Here is a 20,142-nt window from a genome sequence, read left to right on the forward strand (position 1 = left end):
TATATTCATATGACAATAGTCCTGTTTTTTTTTTAGTTTTGTTTGTCATTGAGAATGCGGAACTCTTTTCTGGCCTCCGTTTCACGTCGTACCGAATATCACAGGGGATCGTATATAGACATGATAATTGATCGACGATGTTTTGGATGATTGTCAGTTTTAATGTCATTTAAGAAAACAAACATCATGGGTCTGGATAGAAAATGTTAATAATGACTTTATTTGACTTTAAACATACTCAGCTCTATTTACATTTTGGATAATTACGTCGCGTTGCATGTTTCGACGACAGCTTGGTAAATATCTTAATGTTATTTCATCATTTGTTGACAGTAACTTGTGTGGTGGTGTTTTTTTAATTCATAAACTTATTGACAGGTGGATAAGTCCAGTTCGTATTGTGGTTTCAGGTCATGGTGGAGAACTCTCCCTCCCCTGTCCCTGAGAGAGCCATTTATGGCTTTGTTCTTTTCCTGGGCTCACAGTTTGGCTTCTGTAAGTCAGATAATGTCATTTTACTCTTCTAACATTCACAGAATCTATTTGATTCATTAAACTTTAAACTCCAACTGAGATGTCAAGTGAATTGAGTAGCACATTTATACATTTACACTTATACCAGTGTCACAGCACAAACATTATTCCAGTGGGTTCAAACCAGTTTAACCAGGTCTGAAATCCCAGGTTGTAACTTAACCCAGACATGTTATATAGTCTTAATGATCATGTGTAATAATACATGATCAAATATGATATATGATATAAGAATCGTTTTTAATAGATAAGACTTTCCTTTCTTCTCTGCACAGTTCTGTATTGTGTGTGGGCTTACATACCAGAGGCCTGGCTTCATTCCATAGGTCTCACCTACTGGCCTCAGAAGTAAGTTGAAAACATTTTTATCAGATAGTATTTATCCAATAACGTGTTCCCTCTGTCACCTGTTGAACTACAGAAAATAACATACATGGACCACATTAGAGTTTTGACCTGAGACGTGTGTTCTGGTGCAGATACTGGGCTCTTGCGGTGCCGATCTACCTGCTGGTTGCATTAATGATCTTCGTGGTGCTGCTTTTCGGAGTGAACATGAACAACACGGCTCCACTCGACTCTGTGGACAACATCACAGGTGAGGACGTCGCCACTAACCATGCCCACTGTGACCTGCTCATTAAGTGACATGGCAACTGTGTGACAGCATTACAGTTTAACATATTTGTACGTTTTACAGTGGCTACTAATATTAGTACTACTGCTACACTGGCTCCCAATAGTACAATACTTCTATTAAAGTAGTAATTATAATGATTATATAACAAATCTCTAAATAGTAAGAGGAATACCATTTTAATAGCACAGGATACCATGTAGTGTGTGTGAGAATCTAGTATAAATATACATAATAGAGTTTCTGTCTAGATGAGAGGAGGATTTAGTCGTGAAGTTTCTCACCCTAACTCCCTTGAATGCCTCCTTTCTGTCACAGATGTGTACGCTCAGGGCCAGAGGACAGAACACTGCCACAAGGGGGGAATACCCAGACTGAAAGATGTCTCCATTAGTGAAGTCAACAAAATGTTCTACTTGTCAGCCAAGCTGTGACAAACTAAAACTGATTTTGGCTGGAGGCAGGATTGAAATAAAGGGCATTTATTGTGATCTCACTGTTCACTCTTTGTTCATTAAAGACAGAATATGCTTTTATTGATTTATCCTGGAATGATGCACTGAATGAATTGACTTTTGGGATGATTTTCACATTTCCTGGGTAAAATTACTTTATTTATTCAATGTATCTATGTTACGACATATTTTGTCAGTATGATTAAAAACAGACTAGAAAGTGCTGTTTCATAATATCTGTTAAAAAACTAAGGTCAATTAAACAAAATGGAAAGCTGGACTAATGTTTTCAGGTATAGGGCTTACAATATGATGAGATACAGGTTATTGATCATCACATTTATCTATAAAGCACAAACGCTACAAATATGAAGCCTTGCAGCGTCCTGTGGTTTTGGCAGTCTTTATTTATTGGTTTTATTTAAGAGTTTCCATAATTTAATGGCTGTTTCGTGGGTTTTATTGTTGTCCACTTGGGGGCGGTGACGCACTGCTTTGTCGACTGCTTGGACATTTATCAACGAAGAAGACCGTGCGCTCATGACACCACCGACTGTTTATCATTAGTCATTCATCCTATAACTCATATTCATCCGTCTGCTAAACAGCCACACACTTGCAGGCTGTTTGCGTATCTTTCAGTAGCAGCCTAAACAAATGGCCTTCGCTCTGCCGGTGTGGCTTGCGGCCCAAGCGGAGCTCCTCGGAAATGACGAAGCGGACAATGGTGCTCAGAGCTGTTTCGACGATTTCGACGACGAAGCTTTATTCCAGATGTTCCACCTCAGCAGGCCCTGCCTCACTTTCATCACAGACGCTGTGCGCATCCGCATGAGGACGGTCGCTGCGGACAAATTGTCCGTGGACGCGATGGTCATGGTGGCGCTGAACTATTACGCACACGGAGTCTCCTCCTTCGCCCTCCTGCAGAAACTCGGGCTGACGCAAAGCTCCACGATCGTCAGCGCGGTCTCCGGCGTTATCGCGGGGATGTGCGACCAGTTTATCTCGTTCCCGCTGACCAGGGACGCCAAAGCCAACGTTGCCTTCAAGATCAACAAATTCTGTGGGATTCCCAACGTGCTGGGCGTCCTGGCTCCAGCTCACTTCAAGATCAGAGCTTCTCCGTATGAGAAGAACTCGTTCAGGTCGTTCGTAAACAGCCTGGCTTACACATCAGTAGTGAGCCAGATCATATGTGACTCCGACGGCAACGTACTGAGTGTTGAAAAATGTTGTGTGGGCAGCGCGTTTGAGCAGGAAATGTGGGAGTCGTCGTTCAGAGGAAGGGAAATGGAGGCAGAACTTCACGGACAATACTGGGTTATTGGTAAAATATGAAAAAAGACCAAAGCTAATTATACTGACTTATTGAATATCAGTTAGTCCACTAATACAACCCCAACTCCAATAAAGTTGGAAGGCTGTGTAAAATCTACATAAAAACAATGTAATGATTTGCAAATCTCATAAACCCATATTTTATTCCCAACATAGAAAACATATCAAATGTTTGTCAAACTGGCAAATCATTACATTCTGCTTTTATATAGATTTTACACAGCGTCCCAACTTTTTGGGAATTAAGGTTGTTGACACAAACACATACAGACACATTATTAGATTGTATCTATAACATTGTAATTGTTTTTGGGATGCTGCATCAATTGCATTGTCTTGTGTCTTTCTTAAAGGTGGGAGGGGCTACTACTTAAGCAAACATGTCTTGACTCCTGTGTGTGAACCTGCAAATGACAGAGAGACCCGTTTCAACGAGGCCCACGCAAAAATCCACGACGTCATGCGTGTAACACTTGGCTCCATGAAGAGGCGCTTCAGGTGTCTGATGCAACTGGGTTATGCTCAGGAAGGCACTTTGAACAAAAAGTCCAACATCATCAAGGCATGCTGTGTCCTGCACAACATTGCTAAGAAGTTCTCTGTCCCTCCGCCGCCCGTAGCAGGTAAAATTGAGCCCCTGCATCCAGGCAAGGCCTACTCAGCGCCAAGGGACATCATCCCTGAGGCCCTAAAAGCCAGACAGAAGCTCATAGAGAGTAACTTCTCTGTATCTAGTAGCCAGGACCCATCGAGCAACAGCATCGCAGAGGATGTGAATGTGTGAGCAGAGGGTTGTAATCCCAACATACTGATGCATTAAGGACAAGCAAGGAAATCAACACCTAATTTCTAATGCAAGGTTTGCTTCACAATCTGAGCCCAGTTACTGTTTTGTTGCTGCTGCGTCTGACACTAATAAAAATGTGACACTGGTCTGTGCTTTTTATTTTGTTTGCAGGCATAGTAAAAACATATTCAGAGGTTTTTGTCAATAAAAAGTTTTATTCTTTGTAAATTTAAATTAAAATCCTCCATTTTTACTTACATTTGTTAAATAAATCTATTTCGAAAACATTCTGTGGTCATAGAGTGTTGTTTACTCACATATTAATTATATACATTTGCTAAATGCAATCCACAAAAAAATTAAATAAAATCTAAAATGTGCTATGTATGTACAGTAAGTCAGTAAATATATACAGTGAATGTAAATCTTGATACTTATAGTTTGTAACAAAGTACAGCATGTAGACTTTGGAAGTACTTTGTCATTAAGTGCATGTGAGACAAGCCAGCTTGTTGGGTTTTAGGCATTTGTGTTAACGAAACTGTTGGAGGGCAGTGGCATTGGCATATATCATGTCTGTATTCTCATATAAGCGCTCTTCAGTATTCTCCTCTGGCTGCAAAGAGTCCATGATGCACTGGTGTAGAAAAACATACTGGGACTGAAAAAAAAAAAAAATCTTGAGTTACTGATTGTTTAAAAACCAACTCTCTTTAAGAGAATAGGAATGAACAAATACATGAAAACATGCTCAAGTATCACCAGCTTTGTCTCAACATAACATAGTTTAGCCTGAAGCAGCAATATGATCACTGTACCTCTGTCTGCACCATATAGGGCCGATTCAGTCTCATCCTGTGCACAAAATCAAGTATGTCCACTGCTCCTTTCTTCTCAAGCTGCTGAAGCAGCACATCCAGGGCTATGATGGTGCCTGTCCTCCCCACTCCAGCACTGATAGAAACAACACAGCAAAAATGTGTGGTCAGGGCCCGATGGTTTCAATGTCGATTTTTAATTTTGTGTAGAAATCACCAACTACTGACCTGGAATATTTTTTTCCCCACTAAGGACCTTCTTACCCATAGCTAACTAAACTTCAAACTAATCTAGTGAACAATGTATGTGCATATATGTCACAAAACATAATTATAGTAAGCTATTTGTATTGACCCAATGTCTTTGCTCTTGTCTTTGACATGTGTCTCATTCACACTGCTTATACAAAAATGCCCAACACTTGGCACAGGCTACTCTACAGACTTAAAATAGGAACTTATACTGTACCTGCAGTGAACCACAGTGGGTGCCCCAGCACCTTCTCTCTCTATGTGCCACCTCACCAGTCCTCTGAACTCAATGAGAACTTTTGTGCTGTTTGGGACTCCATGGTCAGGCCAGCCAGTGAAGTGGAAATGTTTCACTGTGCGTTCTTCTGAGGTGTTATTCTGTGAAGATCACATAGACACATTCAAACACTGGTAACATATGTCTTTGCCTAATTTCTTTAGATACACCATAAACATTTTAAGATGTTCCATACAGATTTCACAGTGAATTCCCTCAATGTCCAGTTGGGCTTCTGATGCTCAGATCTGATAGTGACCAGCAGCTCTCCATAAAGACAAGGTGTTTTGTCTGCAGGCCAGTATTGTTCACATTTGATCTAAAAAAAAAAAAAAAAATGAAACATGGAAATATTAGAGTTTCTTAAAGATGCTTTAATGGAGATATCGTGATTGACAACAAACAGCAATCCCAGATTTCTATCAGGTCTTTGTGGGAACCAAAAATGTGCAAAAACCACTTACATACAAACAATTGCAGATAAAACATTGTCAGACCTTCCTGAAGACTCACCCGTCCACTCTCGGTGCAGTTGGTAACCATGACGATTCCATTCACTCTTTGTTCCCAGATCATCCTCCAGAAATCACTGACCGTGGAAGGCAGAGGACCCTGTGTGGCAATATACTCTCTGTTGCTGTTATAGCCCTATGAAATAATTACCAAAGTTAATATGTGCAGTAGCAAATAAAACATCATTTTATGTGCAGGTACTTTAGTTACTAGTTACTTGCCACTAGAGTAATTTCACACCAGACAGTGAATGGTTCGAGTTTATCAGCCCTATCCTTTATCAGCCCTGTCCTTTCTTACCAAACAATATAAGACTTTTTTGTAATTTTACTGTCTAGTGTTATATGAATAATTACATAACAGTTTTTAAATTATTGTCATTTATTAAAAAAAATCACTTACTGGAAGGTAGCTGGCATTAATGTAGTCAGAGGTCTGACTGGGATTTGATGTGGTTAGCTTCACTCTGCACCAGTCGTCTAGAACAAAACAACAATTAGCCACAAGTAGAATAAGTCAGAGGACTTCATGAGTCTCTATTGCTTGTGTTAGTCCAGCGGTCAGAAGACAGGCTTACATGGCAGGACGTTGGTGAAACGATTCTTTGGTTTGTTCTCAGGGAGAAGGGCTGCTTTTTTAGTCTGCTCTGTGCCAACAGGAACAAGGTGCTGGCACAGTACGTGATTAAGAGAAAGGTCAATACAAAAAAAAAACAAAAACACATAAAACAATACTACAACTGTCCAACAAAACACAGTTTTACGATCTAATGCTAGAAGAGGAAGAAACAAAAGCATGAAATATGATTTTGTTTTTTGTGCACCTCATATTCTAGGCTGAAGCCTCTGTTGTCATCCATACTCAATTTGAAGTAGTGGTCTGGAAACCTTGCCACAGAAATAGACCTGAGGAAAAAAGAAATATAACAAAATTCACATTCAATGATATCCAGGAAAAATGACTATCCTTAAGCATTATTTACTGTTTTTGGCCTACCATAAAGTAATATTCTCTCTCAAATGTACATACAATTCCTTTTACTACTAGCAATGTTACCATTATGAAGAGATTATGAGACATTTACTTACTTGTAATTTCTATCAGCGATTTTGGATCCATTACTAAACGCCTTTTTTCTTTTGTGGGAAAGAAGCAAAATAGTTCACTGGTTGAGTGTGGACAGAGTAAAGTTTAAAGAGATGTTGTTGTCTCCGGGGGAGTACCAACCTGATTAAATGTGGTATTATATATAAGATGAAGAAAACCAGGAGGCCAAAAAGCAGCACACCCAGTACTGACCCTGCAATGACTCCTACAGGGAGTAAAAATTTGAGTAAACGCTTTGAAACATACAGTAAACACGCCACACACACACACACACACACACACACACACACACACACAACAGTCCTGCAATGCAATAACTCAAAGAACCAAAACCAAGCAACCATGCCATATAACCGATGCCAAACAGGATAATAATGAAGAAAACACAAGATTAGATTTATAAATACTAACACATTGAAAAAGTATTTCTATAGAGCACTATCTATATTTTGACTCACCCCTTGGATCAGTAGAACACGGAAAAACAAATGCTTCATAACTCCTGACAGTTCCAGACAGTGAAGCTATAGCAACTTCATACGTTTTGGCAGGTAGAAATCCAGGTATGCTCATATGCTCTTCCTCTTTTTTAGCTGTGTAATTCCTTCCAGTCACATTCACCTGCACTTCAGTCCACACACCATCCACTTTATTCCAGACAATAAGGACAGAGTAGCCAGCTGCCGTGTACTCGCAGTGAGCTATTAAATTTGGAGGAACTGTGAAAAGCAAGTGGAGACGTTGCTTTATGATTGTAAACAACGTGATGTGAGTTCATGCGTATTTATACTACAATTATAAAAAAATTATTTGCTTTCCCATTCCCATCCAAAGGGAAATAGTCCAACACAACAAAATTACACCATATTTTATGAATACCACATTAGTATTTCACATTATTTCTGAGGGAAATGCAGGTAATTATTCCTTTAACGTAGGAAGACAGATCTGTACTTACGAATAGTTAGACTGTGACTACACTGATGCCATTCTCCATACACGAGAGACACGTTATAGGTTTCCCCGGGATAAAGGCCAGTGAATGACACGTTGCTCCCTCTTGGGTTAACATGAGTCCGTGATCCATTAGACGCAGTTGCAGTTGCATTGGAGAACAAGCCTTCAACCACCCCGTGGATCGATGAGTTAGTAAGATGCCAGGCTCCACTGGTACAGTCTATTTCTGAAATGAATGAGAAGATAAGCGCTGATTATCATATTCCACAATATCAAGTGACAACACTTTCTAAGACTTTGTCAGGAAGAAAATGTGTATATACTTGTTACTGTGGACACATTGTAAGGTGTGCTGTCGAGTTCATGGAACTGTGTGATCACGCTGAATATATATTCTGTTCCAGGCTTAAGAGATGTGAATGAATGTGATAAAACTTTTGAGGATTCATCCGAGATAACGCTCTGCGTCTGTGCAGCACTGCCATTAATTAGAAGGAAGTATTTCCAGTCTTCATTAATCTTTTCCCATGTCAGAGTGATGCTGGTCAACGATCGATCAGTCACGTTGACAAAAGGTACCATTGAGGGAACTGGTGAAAAAGAAAGAAACCTTTCATTCATCATGAAACCTAAGGGTTAGTACTGTAATATACACACACAATAAGCACTAATTCAAATGAACCTGATTGGCACATTCATCTAGAATGTGTTACCAAGTAATTGAAAACAGAGAACGTGCAGATATGTCAGATATTTTGTTACTTTATTTTTAATTTTAAGGATTATTTCATTCCAAATCTTTTGACTACTAACAGAGCAGGGTCCATCTGTTAAACCTTAAATGAAATAAAGAGAGAGAGAGAGAGAGAGAGGGAGAGAGCTCTGTCTTGGCTGTTGCTGTGGACCAGTTTCAGAGGGAAACACTTTACCAGTGGCTGCAGTGAGGTTTACTCCTTTGCTTCTGACACTTTCAAACACAGTGAAGAGAGTGAAGTCATATTTAGTTCCACTTTTGAGGTTTGAGACTGTGTAGTTCACTTCACTTCCCCCTGATGCAGTGATGTTTATTGTTTCTTTATTGATCACAAGTGTATAGTTGAGCATGTTATCTACTTTTGTCCACTGCAGAGTGATACTGGTCTCATTTTGTCCAACTGATTTAAAGTCTCCTGCATTACGAGGAGCTGAGATTAAAGAGGAACAACAGAGATGTTACAACAGGACAGGATGCTGTGCAGTGTCTGTAAGTTAATGAAAGCTTTTGTTTCAGTTCCAGTGCTCCAGCATCTTGTATTTTGGATTACAGACAGATGGGATGTAAAGACACACTGAGAAGAAATATGAAAATTAGTTTGTTTTTTTTTTTCAAATTAAATTTAGACATAATGTTAACGATACTGCAAGATTCATCGCAGCTACGCATACAAGTATAAAAATTGCTTACGATTATAGAAAAGAAATTTCACATCAACACACAGTTCAACTTAGACATGACCTACCAGTAACAGCTTTGAATGTGTATCCAGAGCTGTTGATGCCCTCAAACACACTGATGAGGGTGAAACTATAGTTTTTCCCAGCAGTCAGATCAGAGACAACATATTGTACTGATGCATTGATAATCTTCACTGTGTCATTGCCATTGTAACCATATTTTAGGGTGTATGTTGAGATGTTGTTAACTTTGGCCCACACCAGAGTTATACTGTTCTCATTTTGTGCCAACACAGTTACATTATTAACATTTTGAGGAGCTAAGAAGACAAAGAGTGAACAGTTTCATTTGAGATACAAACTGACTGCCTTTACCTTCATAATGCATTTGTGTAGTCTGCTTAGTAAATGAAAATATTCACTGAACTCCATTGTTTCACCAGCAATAATAAAACTGATTAATTGAGCAGCACCACTTTGTTAAAGAGAAGCCTTAAACTAGATATTATTACAGAGCTCTGTCTTGGTCATTATTAGGTGGATATACTGTATGAGAAGGACATTTTCTTACCAGTGGCTGCAGCGAGGTTTACTCCTTTGCTTCTGACACTTTCAAACACAGTGAAGAGAGTGAAGTCATATTTAGTTCCACTTTTGAGGTTTGAGACTGTGTAGTTCACTGGATTTCCACCTGATGCAGTGATGTTTCTTGTTTCTTTATTGATCACAAGTGTATAGTTGAGCATGTCATCCACTTTTGTCCACTGCAGAGTGATACTGGTCTCATTTTGTCCAACTGATTTAAAGTCTCCTGCATTACGAGGAGCTGAGATTAAAGAGGAACAACAGAGATGTTACAACAGGACAGGATGCTGTGCAGTGTCTGTAAATTAATGAAAGCTTTTGTTTCAGTTCCAGTGCTCCAGCATCTTGTATTTTGGATTACAGACAGATGGAATGTAAAGACACACTGAGCAAAAATGTCAAACTTTGGTTTTTAAATTTTATATTGAAGTTATGTTAGTGATTCATCTTTTAATTATTCTCATTCCCTGACATGTGTTAATTTCTTATTATTCTAGAAAAGAAATGTCACCAGCAATACAACTTTATACTGTACATACTGTCTTTTTGTTGTGTATGATCCTGGATAAATGTGTACTTGTAGATGTTTCTTTGTTTTGTTCTGCCTACTCTTCATACTGTTTCTTGGCCAGGTCACCATTCCAAATGAGAATTGGTTTTCAATTGACTTACCTGATTAAATAAATACAAAAAACTGTTCAAATACTTAGACATGACCTACCAGTAACAGCTCTGAATGTGTATCCAGAGCTGTTGATGCCCTCAAACACACTGATGAGGGTGAAATTATAGTTTTTCCCAGCAGTCAGATCAGAGACAACATATTGTACTGATGCATTGATAATCTTCACTGTGTCATTGCCATTGTAACTATATTTTAAGGTCTATGTTGAGATGTTAACTTTGGCCCACACCAGAGTTATACTGTTCTCATTTTGTGCCAACACAGTTACATTATTAACATTTTGAGGAGCTAAGAAGACAAAGAGTGAACAGTTTCATTTGAGATACAAACTGACTGCCTTTACCTTCATAATGCATTTGTGTAGTGTGCTTAGTAAATGAAAATATTCACTGAACTCCATTGTTTCACCAGCAATAATAAAACTGATTAATTGAGCAGCATCACTTTGTTAAAGAGAAGCCTTAAACTAGATATTATTACAGAGCTCTGTCTTGGTCATTATTAGGTGGATATACTGTCCATCCATCCATTTTCTATACCCGCTTTTTCCTGAATCAGGGTCCCAGGGATCTGCTGGAGCCTATCCCAGCTCTCTTTGGGTGAAAGACAGGGGTCCACCCTGGACAGGTCACCAGTCCATCACAGGGCCACATAGAGACAAACAACCTCACACACTCACACTCACTCCTATGGGCAATTTAGAGTCACCAATCAACCTGACATACATGTTTTTGGACTGTGGGAGGAAACCAGGGTACCTGGAGAAAACCCACACAAGCACAGGGAGAACATGTGAACTACACACAGAAAGGCCAGGCTGCAAACCCACGACCTTCTTGCTGTGAGGCAACAGTGCTAACCACTCATCCACCATGCTGCCCCTGGATATACTGTATGAGAAGGAAGTTTTCTTACAAGTGGCTGCAGCGAGGTTTACTCCTTTGCTTCTGACACTTTCAAACACAGTGAAGAGAGTGAAGTCATATTTAGTTCCACTTTTGAGGTTTGAGACTGTGTAGTTCACTTCACTTCCACCTGATGCAGTGATGTTTATTGTTTCTTTATTGATCACAAGTGTATAGTTGAGCATGTTATCTACTTTTGTCCACTGCAGAGTGATACTGTTCTCATTTTGTCCAACTGATTTAAAGTCTCCTGCATTACGAGGAGCTGAGATTAAAGAGGAACAACAGAGATGTTACAACAGGACAGGATGCTGTGCAGTGTCTGTAAGTTAATGAAAGCTTTTGTTTCAGTTCCAGTGCTCCAGCATCTTGTATTTTGGATTACAGACAGATGGAATGTAAAGACACACTGAGAAGAAATATGAAAATTAGTTTGTTTTTTTTTTTCAAATTAAATTTAGACATAATGTTAACGATACTGCAAGATTCATCGCAGCTACGCATACAAGTATAAAAATTGCTTACGATTATAGAAAAGAAATTTCACATCAACACACAGTTCAACTTAGACATGACCTACCAGTAACAGCTTTGAATGTGTATCCAGAGCTGTTGATGCCCTCAAACACACTGATGAGGGTGAAACTATAGTTTTTCCCAGCAGTCAGATCAGAGACAACATATTGTACTGATGCATTGATAATCTTCACTGTGTCATTGCCATTGTAACCATATTTTAGGGTGTATGTTGAGATGTTGTTAACTTTGGCCCACACCAGAGTTATACTGTTCTCATTTTGTGCCAACACAGTTACATTATTAACATTTTGAGGAGCTAAGAAGACAAAGAGTGAACAGTTTCATTTGAGATACAAACTGACTGCCTTTACCTTCATAATGCATTTGTGTAGTCTGCTTAGTAAATGAAAATATTCACTGAACTCCATTGTTTCACCAGCAATAATAAAACTGATTAATTGAGCAGCACCACTTTGATAAAGAGAAGCCTTAAACTAGATATTATTACAGAGCTCTGTCTTGGTCATTATTAGGTGGATATACTGTATGAGAAGGACATTTTCTTACCAGTGGCTGCAGCGAGGTTTACTCCTTTGCTTCTGACACTTTCAAACACAGTGAAGAGAGTGAAGTCATATTTAGTTCCACTTTTGAGGTTTGAGACTGTGTAGTTCACTGGATTTCCACCTGATGCAGTGATGTTTCTTGTTTCTTTATTGATCACAAGTGTATAGTTGAGCATGTCATCCACTTTTGTCCACTGCAGAGTGATACTGGTCTCATTTTGTCCAACTGATTTAAAGTCTCCTGCATTACGAGGAGCTGAGATTAAAGAGGAACAACAGAGATGTTACAACAGGACAGGATGCTGTGCAGTGTCTGTAAATTAATGAAAGCTTTTGTTTCAGTTCCAGTGCTCCAGCATCTTGTATTTTGGATTACAGACAGATGGAATGTAAAGACACACTGAGCAAAAATGTCAAACTTTGGTTTTTAAATTTTATATTGAAGTTATGTTAGTGATTCATCTTTTAATTATTCTCATTCACTGACATGTGTTAATTTCTTATTATTCTAGAAAAGAAATGTCACCAGCAATACAACTTTATACTGTACATACTGTCTTTTTGTTGTGTATGATCCTGGATAAATGTGTACTTGTAGATGTTTCTTTGTTTTGTTCTGCCTACTCTTCATACTGTTTCTTGGCCAGGTCACCATTCCAAATGAGAATTGGTTTTCAATTGACTTACCTGATTAAATAAATACAAAAAACTGTTCAAATACTTAGACATGACCTACCAGTAACAGCTCTGAATGTGTATCCAGAGCTGTTGATGCCCTCAAACACACTGATGAGGGTGAAATTATAGTTTTTCCCAGCAGTCAGATCAGAGACAACATATTGTACTGATGCATTGATAATCTTCACTGTGTCATTGCCATTGTAACTATATTTTAAGGTCTATGTTGAGATGTTAACTTTGGCCCACACCAGAGTTATACTGTTCTCATTTTGTGCCAACACAGTTACATTATTAACATTTTGAGGAGCTAAGAAGACAAAGAGTGAACAGTTTCATTTGAGATACAAACTGACTGCCTTTACCTTCATAATGCATTTGTGTAGTCTGCTTAGTAAATGAAAATATTCACTGAACTCCATTGTTTCACCAGCAATAATAAAACTGATTAATTGAGCAGCATCACTTTGTTAAAGAGAAGCCTTAAACTAGATATTATTACAGAGCTCTGTCTTGGTCATTATTAGGTGGATATACTGTCCATCCATCCATTTTCTATACCCGCTTTTTCCTGAATCAGGGTCCCAGGGATCTGCTGGAGCCTATCCCAGCTCTCTTTGGGTGAAAGACAGGGGTACACCCTGGACAGGTCACCAGTCCATCACAGGGCCACATAGAGACAAACAACCTCACACACTCACACTCACTCCTATGGGCAATTTAGAGTCACCAATCAACCTGACATACATGTTTTTGGACTGTGGGAGGAAACCAGGGTACCTGGAGAAAACCCACACAAGCACAGGGAGAACATGTGAACTACACACAGAAAGGCCAGGCTGCAAACCCACGACCTTCTTGCTGTGAGGCAACAGTGCTAACCACTCATCCACCATGCTGCCCCTGGATATACTGTATGAGAAGGAAGTTTTCTTACAAGTGGCTGCAGCGAGGTTTACTCCTTTGCTTCTGACACTTTCAAACACAGTGAAGAGAGTGAAGTCATATTTAGTTCCACTTTTGAGGTTTGAGACTGTGTAGTTCACTTCACTTCCACCTGATGCAGTGATGTTTATTGTTTCTTTATTGATCACAAGTGTATAGTTGAGCATGTCATCTACTTTTGTCCACTGCAGAGTGATACTGTTCTCATTTTGTCCAACTGATTTAAAGTCTCCTGCATTACGAGGAGCTGAGATTAAAGAGGAACAACAGAGATGTTACAACAGGACAGGATGCTGTGCAGTGTCTGTAAGTTAATGAAAGCTTTTGTTTCAGTTCCAGTGCTCCAGCATCTTGTATTTTGGATTACAGACAGATGGGATGTAAAGACACACTGAGAAGAAATATGAAAATTAGTTTTTTTTTTTTTTCAAATTAAATTTAGACATAATGTTAACGATACTGCAAGATTCATCGCAGCTACGCATACAAGTATAAAAATTGCTTACGATTATAGAAAAGAAATTTCACATCAACACACAGTTCAACTTAGACATGACCTACCAGTAACAGCTTTGAATGTGTATCCAGAGCTGTTGATGCCCTCAAACACACTGATGAGGGTGAAATTATAGTTTTTCCCAGCAGTCAGATCAGAGACAACATATTGTACTGATGCATTGATAATCTTCACTGTGTCATTGCCATTGTAACTATATTTTAGGGTGTATGTTGAGATGTTGTTAACTTTGGCCCACACCAGAGTTATACTGTTCTCATTTTGTGCCAACACAGTTACATTATTAACATTTTGAGGAGCTAAGAAGACAAAGAGTGAACAGTTTCATTTGAGATACAAACTGACTGCCTTTACCTTCATAATGCATTTGTGTAGTCTGCTTAGTAAATGAAAATATTCACTGAACTCCATTGTTTCACCAGCAATAATAAAACTGATTAATTGAGCAGCACCACTTTGATAAAGAGAAGCCTTAAACTAGATATTATTACAGAGCTCTGTCTTGGTCATTATTAGGTGGATATACTGTATGAGAAGGACATTTTCTTACCAGTGGCTGCAGCGAGGTTTACTCCTTTGCTTCTGACACTTTCAAACACAGTGAAGAGAGTGAAGTCATATTTAGTTCCACTTTTGAGGTTTGAGACTGTGTAGTTCACTGGATTTCCACCTGATGCAGTGATGTTTCTTGTTTCTTTATTGATCACAAGTGTATAGTTGAGCATGTCATCCACTTTTGTCCACTGCAGAGTGATACTGGTCTCATTTTGTCCAACTGATTTAAAGTCTCCTGCATTACGAGGAGCTGAGATTAAAGAGGAACAACAGAGATGTTACAACAGGACAGGATGCTGTGCAGTGTCTGTAAGTTAATGAAAGCTTTTGTTTCAGTTCCAGTGCTCCAGCATCTTGTATTTTGGATTACAGACAGATGGAATGTAAAGACACACTGAGCAAAAATGTCAAACTTTGGTTTTTAAATTTGACATTGATGTTATGTTAATGATTCATCTTTTAATTATTCTCATTCCCTGACATGTGTTAATTTCTTATTATTCTAGAAAAGAAATGTCACCAGCAATACAACTTTATACTGTACATACTGTCTTTTTGTTGTGTATGATCCTGGATAAATGTGTACTTGTAGATGTTTCTTTGTTTTGTTCTGCCTACTCTTCATACTGTTTCTTGGCCAGGTCACCATTCCAAATGAGAATTGGTTTTCAATTGACTTACCTGATTAAATAAATACAAAAAACTGTTCAAATACTTAGACATGACCTACCAGTAACAGCTCTGAATGTGTATCCAGAGCTGTTGATGCCCTCAAACACACTGATGAGGGTGAAATTATAGTTTTTCCCAGCAGTCAGATCAGAGACAACATATTGTACTGATGCATTGATAATCTTCACTGTGTCATTGCCATTGTAACTATATTTTAAGGTCTATGTTGAGATGTTAACTTTGGCCCACACCAGAGTTATACTGTTCTCATTTTGTGCCAACACAGTTACATTATTAACATTTTGAGGAGCTAAGAAGACAAAGAGTGAACAGTTTCATTTGAGATACAAACTGACTGCCTTTACCTTCATAATGCATTTGTGTAGTCTGCTTAGTAAATGAAAATATTCACTGAACTCCATTGTTTCACCAGCAATAATAAAACTGATTAATTGAGCAGCATCACTTTGTTAAAGAGAAGCCTTAAACTAGATATTATTACAGAGCTCTGTCTTGGTCATTATTAGGTGGATATACTGTCCATCCATCCATTTTCTATACCCGCTTTTTCCTGAATCAGGGTCCCAGGGATCTGCTGGAGCCTATCCCAGCTCTCTTTGGGTGAAAGACAGGGGTACACCCTGGACAGGTCACCAGTCCATCACAGGGCCACATAGAGACAAACAACCTCACACACTCACACTCACTCCTATGGGCAATTTAGAGTCACCAATCAACCTGACATACATGTTTTTGGACTGTGGGAGGAAACCAGGGTACCTGGAGAAAACCCACACAAGCACAGGGAGAACATGCAAACTCCACACAGAAAGACCCCTGCTGGATTTCAAACCAGGAACCTTCTTGCTGTGAGGCAACAGTGCTAACCACTCATCCACCATGCTGCCCCTGGATATACTGTATGAGAAGGAAGTTTTCTTACCAGTGGCTGCAGTGAGGTTTACTCCTTTGCTTCTGACACTTTCAAACACAGTGAAGAGAGTGAAGTCATATTTAGTTCCACTTTTGAGGTTTGAGACTGTGTAGTTCACTGGATTTCCACCTGATGCAGTGATGCTTATTGTTTCTTTATTGATCACAAGTGTATAGTTGAGCATGTCATCTACTTTTGTCCACTGCAGAGTGATACTGTTCTCATTTTGTCCAACTGATTTAAAGTCTCCTGCATTACGAGGAGCTGAGATTAAAGAGGAACAACAGAGATGTTACAACAGGACAGGATGCTGTGCAGTGTCTGTAAGTTAATGAAAGCTTTTGTTTCAGTTCCAGTGCTCCAGCATCTTGTATTTTGGATTACAGACAGATGGGATGTAAAGACACACTGAGCAAAAATGTCAAACTTTGGTTTTTAAATTTGATATTGATGTTATGTTAATGATTCATCTTTTAATTATTCTCATTCCCTGACATGTGTTAATTTCTTATTATTCTAGAAAAGAAATGTCACCAGCAATACAACTTTATACTGTACATACTGTCTTTTTGTTGTGTATGATCCTGGATAAATGTGTACTTGTAGATGTTTCTTTGTTTTGTTCTGCCTACTCTTCATACTGTTTCTTGGCCAGGTCACCATTACAAATGAGAATTGGTTTTCAATTGACTTACCTGATTAAATAAAAAATACAAAAAACTGTTCAAATAGTTAGACATGACCTACCAGTAACAGCTTTGAATGTGTATCCAGAGCTGTTGATGCCCTCAAACACACTGATGAGGGTGAAATTATAGTTTTTCCCAGCAGTCAGATCAGAGACAACATATTGTACTGATGCATTGATAATCTTCACTGTGTCATTGCCATTGTAACTATATTTTAGGGTGTATGTTGAGATGTTGTTAACTTTGGCCCACACCAGAGTTATACTGTTCTCATTTTGTGCCAACACAGTTACATTATTAACATTTTGAGGAGCTAAGAAGACAAAGAGTGAACAGTTTCATTTGAGATACAAACTGACTGCCTTTACCTTCATAATGCATTTGTGTAGTCTGCTTAGTAAATGAAAATATTCACTGAACTCCATTGTTTCACCAGCAATAATAAAACTGATTAATTGAGCAGCACCACTTTGTTAAAGAGAAGCCTTAAACTAGATATTATTACAGAGCTCTGTCTTGGTCATTATTAGGTGGATATACTGTATGAGAAGGACATTTTCTTACCAGTGGCTGCAGTGAGGTTTACTCCTTTGCTTCTGACACTTTCAAACACAGTGAAGAGAGTGAAGTCATATTTAGTTCCACTTTTGAGGTTTGTGACTGGGTAGTTCACTTCACTTCCCCCTGATGCAGTGATGTTTCTTGTTTCTTTATTGATCACAAGTGTATAGTTGAGCATGTTATCTACTTTTGTCCACTGCAGAGTGATACTGGTCTCATTTTGTCCAACTGATGTAAAGTCTCTGGCATTACGAGGAGCTGAGATTAAAGAGGAACAACAGAGATGTTACAACAGGACAGGATGCTGTGCAGTTTCTAATCTTAGTCATGCACTGAATTATGTAAATTGATTATTTCTTTCAAAAAAATTTCACATCAACACACAGTGCACATCAACACCACTGCAGAGTTATACTGTTCTCATTTTGTGCCAACACAGTTACATTATTAACATTTTGAGGAGCTAAGAAGACAAAGAGTGAACAGTTTCATTAAACAAAAAGCCTTAAATTTAAGACTTTCTGTACAATAATCATCATTTGTGATGATCTTCATACACAGGTCTGCACTGTCATATGAGAAAAAACACAGAAATGTCACCAAACAAAGGTAAAGGACAACAGTTTATACTCACGTGTTTGGATTATTGTTATTGTTGTTGTTGTTGTCATCAAAGTTGTGTTTGGTGTGCTGGAGTCAGTAAAACCCTAAAAAATCAAATCAGATTCATCGGGTTACAATAATTATCTTATTTGATCCTAAAAATATTTAAATTTTCAAAGTGTGTTCATTTGAGAATGGAATTTACACAATTAAAATAATACTACTGTGTTCCTCTGTACGCCACTTCTTAAGTCAGCATTTCCCAATACAGGGACCAAAATGCACATTACACACAAGGTCAAAAGAAGGAAATAATTCTGATTTGCAGAAACCCTGAATAAACATCAGACCTAATACAAATTACGGTCTGGAAATTATTTTAGCATCTTGCACTTTCAAATCTACAACTATAACAGCACCTTTGGGTGCCCACTGCCTTAAACAAATGACATTCAAGCGTTTGTGTACAGTAGTTGCCTAAAATATTTATTGTGGGTTAGATTTTCTCACCTAAAATTCTATGTTTTCTAATATATACATGCTATAATATATAACAATACCCAGTTTGATCAACTTGTCTAGATACAGCACCTTTTACATTTAACTTGCAGGTTTATTTCGTCATATTTTGGAAGAGGAAGTGAGTGGAAATAGATTACTGCAGCTGATAAATAAAGAAATATTCACCATATTTACCATATTTCACCATCTGTAAAAGTCCAGCATTATGTCATTCAATGATCTTTTTTTGTTTTGTTTTCCATAGAGTTCTTCTTACCAAACTATGCTATGATCTATATCGTAAATGAAACCTTCACAGCGGTGCTGACCACATTGCCTATATCATTTCCTTTTGTTGAAGGTAACCTTCTTTTGAATAAAGGTTTACTATCTGATTAATCAAAGTGAATTAATTAGGAAAAAAAAAAAAAAAAAAAAAACTTACCCAAAGTAAACTCAAGATGACACACAGCAGCAAGTGGTCCGATGTGCTTTTCAAAGATAAATCCTTCATTGTCATGTTTTGCGAGGCTTCATGCGCACTGTGACCTCTATCCTTTGTTGGACCAAGATTACCTTCAGGATTCCTGTTTTCAGTATGTCCACGGGTGTGTTGACAAAATAAACACTTCAGGATGGTGGAGAATTTCTTCAAGCGTGGGCCGACACCCTCCAATAATTAATCTATTCCGTTAGTGTTGACTTTTAATTTCTAACCATGTTCTCCTTTTGTAATCTTTGAGACCCACTCATACTGGCAAGTAACTCAGTAAATAGCTGCTTCTCCTTTTGGCCTCATACAACCACAGAGACCTTTGCCCCGCCTGCAACTTCCTTATTAACTGTCATAGCGTGCAGTTTGTCAAAGGCATGTCAATTGTTTTAATTTGCCTGTTTTAACTCTAATAGCAGCAGTTGCTTTTTATTTGCAGTATATTTGTTGTTTCCAGTTTGACAGTTGTAACTGCCTGTGCACCTTTATGATGTGTAAATATAACATTTGGATCAAGGCAAAGCTTTCATATTTCCATATACTACTCAACATAAATTATACTTGGTTTGTTTTTGTTTTTTGTTTTTTTTTTTTATTGCTTAAAATGATTTTGATTTCTTAG

General features: G+C 38.3%; 3 protein-coding genes across 5 annotated transcripts; 2 read left to right on the plus strand and 1 right to left on the minus strand.

Moving 5' to 3' along the window:
* The first annotated feature begins 98 nt into the window (after positions 1 to 98).
* pigp (phosphatidylinositol glycan anchor biosynthesis, class P) lies at positions 99 to 1,662 on the plus strand. 3 transcript variants are annotated; one of them, XM_026314748.1, is made up of 5 exons: positions 99 to 296; positions 379 to 495; positions 782 to 882; positions 1,014 to 1,132; positions 1,490 to 1,662. In XM_026314748.1, the coding sequence occupies exons 2-5, from the start codon at positions 457 to 459 to the stop codon at positions 1,603 to 1,605; spliced, it is 375 nt and encodes a 124-aa protein (XP_026170533.1). In that variant the 5' UTR covers positions 99 to 296; positions 379 to 456; the 3' UTR covers positions 1,606 to 1,662. The 3 variants fall into 3 exon arrangements, with proteins under 3 accessions (XP_026170533.1, XP_026170532.1, XP_026170531.1); XM_026314747.1 differs by having other exon boundaries at positions 411 to 495; XM_026314746.1 differs by having other exon boundaries at positions 411 to 495; positions 810 to 882.
* Positions 1,663 to 2,143: 481 nt separating this feature from the next.
* Positions 2,144 to 3,899, plus strand: LOC113135098 (putative nuclease HARBI1). The gene is made up of 2 exons (XM_026314745.2): positions 2,144 to 2,956; positions 3,321 to 3,899. Exons 1-2 carry the CDS (start codon positions 2,284 to 2,286, stop codon positions 3,749 to 3,751), a joined length of 1,104 nt encoding a protein of 367 aa, XP_026170530.1. The 5' UTR covers positions 2,144 to 2,283; the 3' UTR covers positions 3,752 to 3,899.
* Positions 3,900 to 3,953: 54 nt separating this feature from the next.
* Positions 3,954 to 20,024, minus strand: LOC113135096 (protein tyrosine phosphatase receptor type H). Its single transcript, XM_026314744.2, is given in 30 exon segments — positions 3,954 to 4,415; positions 4,573 to 4,708; positions 5,042 to 5,202; positions 5,298 to 5,420; positions 5,615 to 5,749; positions 6,017 to 6,093; positions 6,192 to 6,282; positions 6,438 to 6,519; positions 6,703 to 6,750; positions 6,842 to 6,926; positions 7,180 to 7,440; positions 7,680 to 7,904; positions 8,002 to 8,268; positions 8,608 to 8,862; positions 9,178 to 9,432; positions 9,684 to 9,938; positions 10,419 to 10,670; positions 11,298 to 11,552; positions 11,868 to 12,122; positions 12,374 to 12,628; positions 13,109 to 13,360; positions 13,988 to 14,242; positions 14,557 to 14,811; positions 15,063 to 15,317; positions 15,798 to 16,049; positions 16,683 to 16,937; positions 17,421 to 17,675; positions 17,927 to 18,181; positions 18,558 to 18,630; positions 19,473 to 20,024. Coding segments are annotated over 30 exon segments (5,784 nt in total). The 5' UTR covers positions 19,548 to 20,024; the 3' UTR covers positions 3,954 to 4,286.
* Between the last annotated feature and the right edge of the window lie 118 nt (positions 20,025 to 20,142).

The sequence above is a fragment of the Mastacembelus armatus genome, chromosome 19 (assembly GCF_900324485.2).
Source record: "Mastacembelus armatus chromosome 19, fMasArm1.2, whole genome shotgun sequence".
NCBI lineage: Eukaryota > Metazoa > Chordata > Actinopteri > Synbranchiformes > Mastacembelidae > Mastacembelus > Mastacembelus armatus.